Source organism: Durio zibethinus, chromosome 18 (genome assembly GCF_047325235.1).
Source record: "Durio zibethinus cultivar Kanyao isolate XHJ-2024 chromosome 18, ASM4732523v1, whole genome shotgun sequence".
Lineage (NCBI taxonomy): Eukaryota > Viridiplantae > Streptophyta > Magnoliopsida > Malvales > Malvaceae > Durio > Durio zibethinus.
Genome location: NC_143179.1, coordinates 1,969,669 through 1,981,321, shown reverse-complemented (window position 1 = coordinate 1,981,321; position 11,653 = coordinate 1,969,669). Strand labels below are relative to the sequence as shown.

General features: G+C 33.0%; 2 protein-coding genes across 16 annotated transcripts; one reads left to right on the top strand and one right to left on the bottom strand.

The window, feature by feature from the left end:
* Positions 1–152: 152 nt before the first annotated feature.
* Positions 153–3,765, bottom strand: LOC111300177 (style cell-cycle inhibitor 1). The gene is made up of 4 exons (XM_022895828.2): positions 3,641–3,765; positions 3,304–3,423; positions 1,579–1,634; positions 153–634 (listed from the first exon to the last, which is right to left on the bottom strand). The coding sequence occupies exons 1-4, from the start codon at positions 3,720–3,722 to the stop codon at positions 401–403; spliced, it is 492 nt and encodes a 163-aa protein (XP_022751563.2). The 5' UTR covers positions 3,723–3,765; the 3' UTR covers positions 153–400.
* Positions 3,766–3,850: 85 nt separating this feature from the next.
* Positions 3,851–8,730, top strand: LOC111298924 (Homeodomain-like superfamily protein). Of its 15 annotated transcripts, none has more exons than XR_016329574.1 (14): positions 3,851–3,941; positions 4,123–4,217; positions 4,318–4,610; positions 4,773–4,877; positions 4,966–5,029; positions 5,112–5,425; positions 5,543–6,008; positions 6,089–6,189; positions 6,332–6,375; positions 6,752–6,947; positions 7,291–7,435; positions 7,548–7,672; positions 7,771–7,866; positions 8,161–8,730. XR_016329574.1 is itself a non-coding variant. In XM_089746965.1 (13 exons), the coding sequence occupies exons 2-13, from the start codon at positions 4,172–4,174 to the stop codon at positions 8,302–8,304; spliced, it is 2,043 nt and encodes a 680-aa protein (XP_089603091.1). In that variant the 5' UTR covers positions 3,851–3,941; positions 4,123–4,171; the 3' UTR covers positions 8,305–8,730. The 15 variants fall into 15 exon arrangements, 12 of the variants coding, with proteins under 12 accessions (XP_089603091.1, XP_022749422.1, XP_089603090.1 ...); XR_016329573.1 differs by having other exon boundaries at positions 3,851–3,972; XR_016329572.1 differs by having other exon boundaries at positions 3,851–3,972; positions 4,948–5,029; positions 8,161–8,298.
* The last annotated feature ends 2,923 nt before the right edge of the window (positions 8,731–11,653 follow it).

Here is an 11,653-nt window from a genome sequence, read left to right as displayed (position 1 = left end):
TATATATTAACCCTTTTAGTTTTGGTAAAAATAAACTTCAAATTATTTTTTGTGACAAAAGCTTTACAAAGATAATATTAGAGGTGTGACAAAAGCTGTTTTAGTCATCACTCTTGCTTTCCAAAACATATACTAAAAGCAAAGCCAGAAGATTGATAAATGAGCTAAGCAATGCAGGTTATATAACGTCTTTGCCATAGCTTTCCTAGTAATATCCATGGAAGAACTACGAGCGAAAGATCAGAAATATTTCTACTGATGAAACCATACAAATGCACAATGTAAAAACTAAAAAATTCATCCCATAATAGACTGCAGACCAGCGTGTACAAAAGGGAAGCAGTAAAAATAAACGAAAACAAGTAGGGATCAAGCTGCTGAAGGATTCTCTCTTCCCTCCCTACTGTTTGATTTTCCAGTTATGCGCAGTCCGTGGCCCAGTTGCAATGCCTTCATAGTACTGAGATCCGAGCTTCTGGTTATTCCAGTCTTTAACAAAGTCTGAGAATAATTCCCGAGCAGACTCAGACGAAAGATTGGAGAAAAACACATGTTTCTCTTCTTTCAGCCAGGTAGCGAATTCATTGTTCTTAGAAAAATAGTCATCATTGGATAACTCTAGGAACCCATGTTTCTGCAGGAATGAAGGCAACAGCATGAGCAAATTATAAGCATAAACCCTGTGTTTACTCCCACCCAAACCGCCAGCTGCGTAGGGAGGCAAATGATGTATAGGCATAAGATATTCATGTGCGTTTAGTTATCACCATAAGATTTCAAAATTTTTACTTTAACACCCTATAATATTTTAGAAGTCTTTTCCCCTTGATTCCAATAGAAGAAGAATGGAAAAGTTAGATGAAAATCCTAACCTCAATTTGATAATTTTATTGCTTTTTTTATTGTTGTATATATATAATTCTCTTTGTAAATTATTAAAGGTGCGTGTAAGATAATTATGTCATTCTTATAGAACAAGTTAAACTATGTAACGCCTAAGAAAAATGGAATAAAGTACAAAACATGTTAAATGAAACATTTGAAACCACAAATGTTCAGGGATGAAAAGGGTAATTTGCCCTTTAAAGTTTGGCAACATATGGCATCTTGCCAACTCGAAAAACCAAAAAACCTGCATCATGTAGCTATCATAATCGACCAATACAATATATACAGAACAGTACCAATACGACATCTAGCAGCTCAGCTGGTTTCAAAGCATCCAGCATTTTACCATGATACATATTATGGCATCAAGCACTACAACAATTCCTTCTACATGCAGTGAGACTTCATGGTAACTGTGTTTTTCATATTCCTTAAGAATGACAGTATGCAGATAATCAGAATCCCCAATGCTTTAACAGTGAATTATCCCAACCTTCCACACAACAAATAAAAAAAAAAAAAAAACCGGCAATATGACCAAATTATAGAGATTGCATTCCACCAACACACCTCCAATTTGACATCATGGGCCTTAAGAAGTGATCTAATTATTGCGTACAGCAGTATGGAAACTATGACTTAAGACTGCAATTTGATAAATATCAAGGTAAGCAGAATAAGAGGACTCACAGAGTGGCGGTAATCTTTGTGATGTTTACTTCTGTGCTTCTCCTTTGACTTCTTCTCTGATTCAAGCAAAGTTCATCAATGTGATATAACCATTTCATATAATGTATGAGACAAGCACTGCAGACGAGGTGCAGTTCTTGAGCATTATCAGAAAATACTGCTGCTAAAGTTTTAATAAATACTGTATGCATATCTCAAAGAATTGGCATGAAGTGAAGAAAGGAACCCAACAAACAGAACGCATCAACCTTTAGATGCAATAGAAAGACATATTTGGATATTCATTACAGTTCTCAAAAAAAAAAAAAAAAAGAATTAATCAGAATTTTATTAGTGAATATTCTAACTATAATATTCATGCAAGTAAAACAATTCTTCAGATTGAATCATTGGAAGCAAATTACTGAGGCAGTTTCTCACTGTCAACTTACAATTTTAAGTCGTGAATCCAATAAAAAGTTAAAGATTTTGGATATTATACTTTCTTTTAATGGCACTAAATCCATTCACATTCTCTCAACTCATGTATTCCCAAAATCTTATATGCTCCAACTTGCAGCAAGAGCAAAGAACCTAAAAAACATGTCAAAAACTTAATGCAGATGAACACATTAACTGAAGCCATTTAAAGAGTTAATATAGTTAATACATCAACACCTTCACAGCTAAAGTTTTACAAAACACATTTAGTGATGGCACTGATTGTAGAGAGCTTGTATTGCTATCTCAATCCAATTGGAACTTCTAGAAATTCCATGAGATAACTACCACATTTATACAAAGAGCTGCCCCAGAAATCCCACCTTCATTAAAAGGCAGAAAAAACTTGAACTAAGGTATCATTTGGATGCAACTGAACCCCCTGTGGAGGTGTGGTTTGCATCAAAAACCATGAAAAACACACTGATTTTGTGTTTGGGCGATACCAGTTCAGTGCCCCACTGTGATAGAGCTTCAGTTGCTCACTGGAATCTCACTGGTCCAGTGAAAATTTCTTCGCTTCAACTGTAGTTTTATTCCATTTTTAGCCTCATTTGTTTTATTTTTTAAACTTTATTCATTTTTTATTTTAAAGTTTTCAAAATGATTTTTTTATAAGATAAAATTACTAATTATTAATATTTACTAACAAAACTATTATTTAACATAAAAATAATTTTATAATTTTATAAATATTTAATAATTTAAAGTTTTTATTACATCCAAATTTTAATCTAATATCCTCAATGGTCATTTCTCTTTTCATCATAATTCAACTCACCGCCACCGTTGCATTTATATCCAAAAGCATATTCTTACTATTGATTTTAAACTCAGCGCTATAGTAACCAATCTTACCTCTAATACTATTTTCAATTTCACTGAAACCAATTTCACTGCCCATCCAAATAGACCCTAACTTTCATATCAAGCAAAATGGCATGTGCTCGAAGCTAATTCAAACAGCAATATAAACATCTCAATCCATAATTGTATATTTATTGTTCCTTCATTTTCCCCCCATCCTAAGATGCTTTACTGTTCTCACTTGAATTTTTAAATTTAAGTCAACAAATGCAATATATACTATTTCATATATAGGCTATAACCCAATTCTTCAAGCTTTTGCCTCGTGAAGAAAATGCTACTCATGCTCAACAAAGACTCAAAACTCAAACCCAAAAACCAAAATAAAATAAAATAAAATAAAATAAAAATTTGAACTTATAAGCTTAAAGTTAAAACCTTTATCAGAAGAGTGGTTGTGAGGTTTCTTGTCTTTCCTTTTCTCTCTCCTATCATTCTTCTTCCTGCTTTTCCTTTCCTCTTCCTCTCCTCTCCTTTGCCTTTTTTCCCTTCCTTCATCTGTAATTTGACAGTAAACCAAATATAATCACTGTAAAAAGAAAAAGAAAAAAAAAAAAACCCTTCTATCAAGTAAGAATTTTGAATAAATCTTACTTGAAGCCCAAAGTAATTTAATTGGCATTTTGACGTTAATTTGGAAAATTCAAAAAAAATTCAGCGAAGAAAATTAAAAATTAATTGATTATTTTTTGATAAATAGAAAATTAGAGCCAACCTTCGGAGGCAGAAGAAGAGTAAGTTGATCTCTTCTTGCTCTTCCTTTCCTTGCTCTTCTTTTCCTTCCTCTCGCTTCCCATTTTCCTTTTTCTTTTTCGTCTCCTCGTGGAAATAAAAAACGCTGCGTTTTATACTATTTGGTAGTCAAAGAAAACGTTTTGGTCAAGCAAAGATAAAAATAAAAAATAACCCCACCCTAAAGAAACCTGAAAACCTTCTCGCCTTCAGCCCCTGAGAGAAACCCAAACCGCCAACCTCTCAAACCCGGCAACCATCACCAGAATCCAGCGGAGCCTCCAGTTAATACACTTCCTGCACTCAGTTCAAATGGTGCTTTACTTTGATTGAGATTGTACTCATGAATAATAGTAATCTAGTGCTCTGTTTGGCTGTAGGAAAAATCTTTAACAATGCCTGAGTTTAGCGCAAATTTATTTGACAAAATTTAACATTTTTTTTGTCAATTTCAATTTCTTGTAGGGATTTTCTTGAGAAAAGTGTTTCAAAGTGTTGCAATCCAGATTTTAATATGGAAGATTCTAATTTTTTCTTGGATGAGCCGGTTGTAACTCAAGGTTAGAAAAGCTTCAATTATTTCTTTTTCTTCTTATTTTTTAGAAAAAAGTTGGTTTCATTTTTGAGGCTGTTTGAATTAAATTTTGAATGTTTTGGCAGCTCGTGCTGGTGCTAAGTTTCAACCCAAGGCTAAACGTAAAGCGAAAGATGAAACCTCTGGCTCAATCGCTTCAAAACTTCCTGATGTTATGAAGGAAGAGGCAGTTAAATTAGCATCCGCTGGCTTAGATGCAGTTCAGGTTGTCCAGCCTGACGATGTTTTTGACGGCACTAGGAGCTCGCAAGTAATAAACCCTTCCCAAGTAGCTGTCTCAGATTCTCTACTTGCCGAGGTTCTAGTTTCGAATTCTTGTGATGATACAAATTCTAGTTTTGGAAGATCAGTTGGGGAGGTAAACGACAAAAAAAAAAAACTATATATTTCGTTCATAATATTGTTGAATTCAGTATCTTTTCTTTTTAAATTGGATACAAATTATTCTGTGGATTTGGACACATTCATTACATCTGAAGGGAAAAGAAAAAAATGGTAACATATTTATGTTAATTTTCAGAATGCAGATTTATTTTTTGGGTTGGAATGTCTTGATCAATTTCTTACTCAATCTTCTAATAATGACGGAGGTATTCAGATTGATTTTGAAGAAACCGGGACACAGGTGAGTCATTACTTCCATAAAAGTTACAGAATTTCTTGTCTACAGTTACTACCTGTAGTAATTTGGTTAGAATATTTATTCATTTCAGGAAGCAGGGGCCTTTCCTGATGTGGAGACTCAAGATATTTTGTCTGATACGACCATTGGCTCTGGTTTGTACTAGAGCTACTAAGTCATTCTTAATTTCTTGCATGGTGTTTTGTGTGTCTTTATGAAATACTTGTTGATATTTAGGAAGGCGTGCTGGAAAATTCAAACCCAAGCCCAGGTTACAAACTAGTGTAGTCACCACACAACCTGCTGTGGTTGAATCTGTTATGCATCCTCCAAATTCTCAGTTTGTTGAAACTATGTGTGGAGAGAGCTCAATTCCTGACATTCCAATGGATGATTTTCCTGATTGTTCACCAATGGATTTAGGTGCTTTTATTCCTCCAGATCCTTCTACCACCAAATATCCAATGAATGAGGAACTAGCAGACCTCACAGAAGCTTCTAACCCAGGTGTTGACCTTTCTGGAGATATTCCTACCATGCCTCAAAAATTGGTAAATCTTTTCATCAACTAATTTCTTTCCTGTATTTGATCTCGTTCTTGGGTAAAACTCTTTTTGAAATTGCTTTACCTCTTGCTATTCTATTTATATTTGTCTATTGGTTCACAGAGTTCTAATATCAGGCCAAAGAAGGCCTCTCACGTATCAAATCCTTCTCCAAAGTCCAAACAGTCTTTCACTGGAGATGAGGGGAATGAAAATGGAAAAGCAACAAAGCAGTTGAGAAAGTCAGTGACTAGTCCTCAGATTGTTGATGATCCTAAGGATGACACTTGTAATGACGATGGTATAGCTTCCGAACTTCCACATAGTTCTGCTATAGATGAGGATAAAGATGATGAAGATGGTGAAGATGACGATGACGATGATGAATATAATGTGGAGAGTGCATATCCGAAAAGGAGAACCACTAGGACGTCAAAGAAAAACGTGAATGAAAATGAAAAACTGCTTCGAAAGCGTAAGATAGCTAATGAAGCTCAAAAGCGTAAGAAAGCCAATGAACCATCAGATCAGCCAGCAAAAGAACAACGGAAGAAATTTTCTCATACAACTCGTAGAAAGAGAAGATTTGGTTGTTACAACTTCTAGACATTAAAGTTGTGAGGTATTATTCTTTATCTATTTACTAATAATTTCCTTTTTCTTTTCTAGTGGATGAGTCTTTGCTGCACACCCCAGAGGATGAAATTGACTTTGCAAAGGTGGCCTTGAAGGATATCATTCTGTTTGCAGATTATAAGGAGCGGTTAGCGGTACATATTCTGTTTTTCTATAAAAGTTACCATACTTTCTCCAGCCATGCAAAGGCTTTTTGCATTAGAATATCATTTATATTATCCTTGCTGATTCATTTCTATTGTCCTTTCTCTGACCTAAATCTGTCATAATATGCAGAAGAAAGAGGCAAAAACATCAAAAATACCTTTGCCCAATCAAAGGTACATGAATCTTTTAACTAGAGATGCATATGGCTAGAACTTTGTGTCTATTAGTTCTTCCATTTTCTTACTTTTCCTGAAATGCTTCTAACTTGCTGCAAACTTATGTTTTGGCATTTTAAGGATATACTCACTCTCTTTATCTCCCTCACCCGATGCATCTGTGTATATATGCCAATGCTACGTTGAGTAGAAATTTTGTTAAGAGTAGGTTGAGGCTTCACTCATAAACTTCACCATGCTTTGGGTAAAAATTGCTTCCATTGGTATCATGATATTTCTTTAGCTGACAAGAAATTTGAAATGTGAGGGCACTTGTTTGCTCTTTTTTTTTTTTTTTTTTTCATTTATGTAATCATTTTGGCCTTGTATGCAGTACTCGTCAGACATTTGATGAGGAAAATGCTCATGATGAAGAAAGCTTCATTGCTTCAGAACAAGACCAAGGCTTTACAGATGATCAAGTGAGTGGTAGGGCTCAATCAAGTTCCTTCTGCTTAAATTATCAGTCTTACATGGACAAAGAACCGAGAGCAAGATGGTCAAAACAAGACACAGAATTGTTTTATGGGGTATGTGGATGAAGAATTTTATATCTTTTTTGATTCCATTAGAAACCAACTATATATCTGAAAACGTAATAGAAAGAGAAAAATGCATAATATGTCTTTCTTCCTTTTTGTGTGAGTGGTTTCAAAATTGTCTCAGTTTGTACTACAAAAATTTGTGTTTGAACCTTAGTTGGCATATTTGTTGGAAGGATGTATCACTGAATAAGTGTGGTAAAGTTACTGTGAATCCCATTTTAGGCATTATGAAGAGACACAGGTTAGGTTCTTAGGGCTCTTTCACCACTTTCTAGAATGAGTTTATGATCTGATTTTCTCTTGATGTCTGCTGTAATATGTGTTTTAGGCCATTCGGCAGTTTGGGCCAGATTTTTCATTGATACAACAACTTTTTCCTGGAAGAAGTCGTCATCAAATCAAGTTAAAATTTAAGAATGAAGAGCGTCGATGTCCATTTAAACTTTCTGAGGCTTTAGCAAGTCGTGATAAAGGTGAAGTTCCTTTTTGGTCGTCTTTTCAATCAAATGCTTCACTGATCGAATTATTGTGAGTTCTGTCATGCTTAAAAAATATGGTGTCGTAATATTATTAACTGTTGTGCAGATCATTCCTATTTTGAGAAGGTGATCAAGCAGTTGCAACAAGTTGCTGGGGCAGAGCAGGAGTCTCATGGAGATGTTTCAGTCGATTTAACACGTGAAGAAGCAGTGTTGACTCCTAGAACTAATGTATGTTTCCTTTTTCTTTATTTTCTTTGTCATCTGATGATAATTTGCAGTGATACCATGTTGATGAGGAGATATTTTGTGTTGAACATGTTGAGGAGTTGTTATGCCCTGCCTAAGGATCTGAATCAATGCGTGGGAATGGCTATATGCATTTTCAAGAATTTGCTATTACAACATTGTTGAGAAATTAGAAGGTGATAAGCAGAACGAATTATCTAATCGAAAACTATCCAATCCCAACAATGCTAGGCTTATTCATTGAATCTGGACAATGTCATTCTGAGTCTCTTACCCTCTTCATGTATTCACACCATGGCTCAAATTTGTCCTACATGCTAATCACAACCATGTTCCTTTTTTTTTTCTCTGGATGGTGGTGGGATAATCACAGTTATGGGAATTTAGATGGATTAAAATTTGGTTATGTACTGCTTATCATTTGTAGCTGTCATTAAATTTTGCATCTTCCTTTGCTGATATGCTTGCAGGAGGAAGTAGCAAAACCTGAGCAGGATGAGGATATAGCAGTCAGAGATCAAGAAGCAGATGTTACTGAAGATCATAGTACTTTGAAGCCTGATGAAACTGATGATGATCATGAAATATTGAGTTCGTATAGAAGTTCATTTTAGGAATCAAGATCAGAAGAGGAGTGGTGTAGATTTTTTTACCATGTGGTGACTTTATTGATCACCCTCACTGAACCAACTTGAATTTAGACTATGATTCTTCTCAAGTTTTACTGAAATCCGATTTCCTTATCATGCCATATGCTTTTAAGAAAAAGCTGAAAATGAGTGTATTGCTTATTTCTAACGTATTTCTATGTTTTTTTCATTTCACTTTTAGGCAATTTTTTAATCTGCTTTTGCAAAGGGCAATTTCCGTAAAGGGGATCGAAGGTGGGATCCTTTTTCTTTAAGAAGAGATAAATAATCATCAATTACATTATGTCCTATTCAAAGGATGTATATATTGTAAGAACTCTATTTATAACTATTTGTATGTACCTTATTCCTTTAATAATTCCGCTAGTCTTGCTGATCATTTGACATGTATTTTTTGTGTTGATATTATATTTGTTCATATATACCATTTGAAAGTCTTATTATTACACCAAAGTGCTATTGGACATCAATTTCTTGAAGAGCATTACCTGTGTTATTGTTTTAAGGATTCTCACAATACGATCACTTGCTACAAACAGACATCAGATTAGTGTAGCTCTTATCAGATCTGCCTCACTAAAAGTTTTCTATTTCTTGAAATTACTATTGAGTTTGCTGTTGGCATGCATGAGGGCTAATGACAAGGTCGGTCCCTCTACTGAACGAGTCATACTTTATTTGCATGCAAGTTGATTTCAGATGAATGTTATGGCACCATATACATCTCCAAGAGGACAAGAATAGTACCAATGATGTTCATTGATGCTTTAATTCTTAGTGTTTCGAATTTGCCTCTAACATCGTGTGTCTGCATGTACATATGATAAGAGAAACTTGTTCCCAGCTTGTGGTTCCTCTTATTATGTACATATGATAAGAGAAAAAGGTTATGTGTTGAATTTATTAAATTATTAAATTTTTTTTTTTATAAAGGAAGTAGCTTTTTGAAAATAGAAAAAGAGGTTGTATATGTTGAAAACCTATTAGATAACATCTTTAAAAGGTGATTATATGAATTAATGCTCTCTTATGTCTATCTTTAGCTTCAGGCTAGTTTAACAGAGGGCTTCCTTGCAAGAAGCCTTATAGTCAAGGCCCAAGGGTGAAACGGTTTATTTGGACTTGCCCGCCTACTGCACTTGAGATATGCATAAACTTTATTATTTTCACACCCCAATCAATCCTCCAAGAAAATCCTTTGTTAGCAAAAACTTCCGAGTAAAAACCCTTTCTTTTAGTAAAACCATGAAGAAAAAATCCGGGGAAAACAAGTCCAAAGCCATTGAGAATAACAGTAATGGAGGGTTTTCAACTAAGGAGGATTGCTCTGCTGCTTTACTTCTTGCTTCTTTAAAGCATCAAAAGTTAGACAAAGAAACTGCTGTTACTTTGGATAATCTGAAAAAAACGTTTCTTCGTCCAAGTAAAGGCAAAGACAAGCAAGAAGAAGAAGACTCTTCTTTTCAAGAGGAACCAAGATCAGTTATTCATGGAAGTAACAGAAATCTTGTTTCAAATTCAACTATCTTTGACGATCATCAACCCCCAGATATCCCTCCCATAGCAGCTCTAGCCGGCCTCATTGGCGAATGTAGCAGGCCTTATGAAAAGCGATTGACGGAGAGTGATTTGAATGACGATAAAATAATGTTGAGTTTGGACAAGAATCACGTCCAAGAATTCATGAAACCATTGTTGAAAGAAGATGAGGATGTGATAAGGGAATCCCAGTGATCACATATGATTCGGAAGGGAAGGAGTACTCGATGAAGTTCGTGTTCTGCACTTTGTATGTGCTTACTACTGTTGGGTGGAAAAAGTTTTACAAAGAACATGGGCCTGGAGAAAGATATCGATATTGTTACTCTTTGGATGTTTCGCCATAGGCTGACACAGAATCTTTGCTTTGCAATCATTTGGAGAAGGTCGCCAATGGCAGTGCCAATGCAGTTGAATTGAAGAAAGGGTCAGTAGTTTAGCAATACTACTATCCATCAAAAAGTAGTTGAATGTTATTCTAGGAATATCATCTTTGGAGTTTCTGCAATCTCATGAAAACTTGAAGAAAGTGTTTAGAAAATCGATTTTATAGAGTATAATATTCACAATATTTTGTATTACATTCAAAAAGGCCGCAACTCTCTTGGGTCAATTTGAGCTTGTAGGGGAGGATAAATATTACATTAAGTTTTATAGTTGAAATTCGTGAAATTTTTTTATAAAAAATAAGTAAATAAAAATTTTAATAAAAAATTCATATAAATAAATTGATAGAGTTTAATAAAGATTAATACTATGTAAAAAAAATATTAAAAATATTATTTATAATTCAAATTTGATCGATTTTATTCAACGATAAAAATTTTAATAACATTTTTGTTAAAAATATTTATTTAGTAAATATATAAATTTATTAAATTTTTTTAAAATTTTTTACATTTAATTTATGTGATGAGATTTTTTAATATATTAATTTTTATTTACTTATTTAAAAAAAAAAAAACTTAAGAAACTCCATGAAATTTCATGCAGGGGAAGAGAATTTTTACTTTGATTGAAACAATCTTAAATTGCTTGGGTAAATCACTTTCATGATCTCTAAGCTTTAAGCGAGTATCATTGTGATCCTAAAAATTTAAAAAGTAACATATTAGTCTTTATATTTCAATAGTCCTAACAAAATGATCCTTCCGTCAATAAAATCATTAGTTGAATTATTAAATGCTAAAATTACAAAATATATATATATATATGTTAATAAAAATTTTTTACTTAATACTAGTAATTTTGATAATTCTATAAAAAATAAAATTACTCTTTACCCTTAAATTTTTCAGTAAATATTTTTTTGGATTCATTTTTAAGATAAAAAAAAACTTGTATCTTGAAAATGAAAATTACCAAATTTTCTTCAAATTTATTTATTGTTTGTTTAAAACACAATTAAATTATAAATCATCATAAAATATTTTTTTCATGTATTTATCATTTATTTTATAACATTTCACCGTCGTAAAATATTTTTTCAAAAATCAAGTTTTTTAGTTATAAAATATTATTATACAAAATTTGATTAAATATTATAAATTTTACACTATCACTTATTAAGAGAAAATAAAATTTTTAATAATTTGAATCACAATTAAAAAATTTTGTTAAAAATTTTTATAAACCGAGTCAAATTTTGATGACAATTTTAAGGTCTCATTCAATACTCAGTTTGACTCTTCCATTAAAATTTGAATAAACCCATTTTACCATTAAAATTAAAATATTAAAAAAATAATTCTATCTTAATATTTTAATATATTTT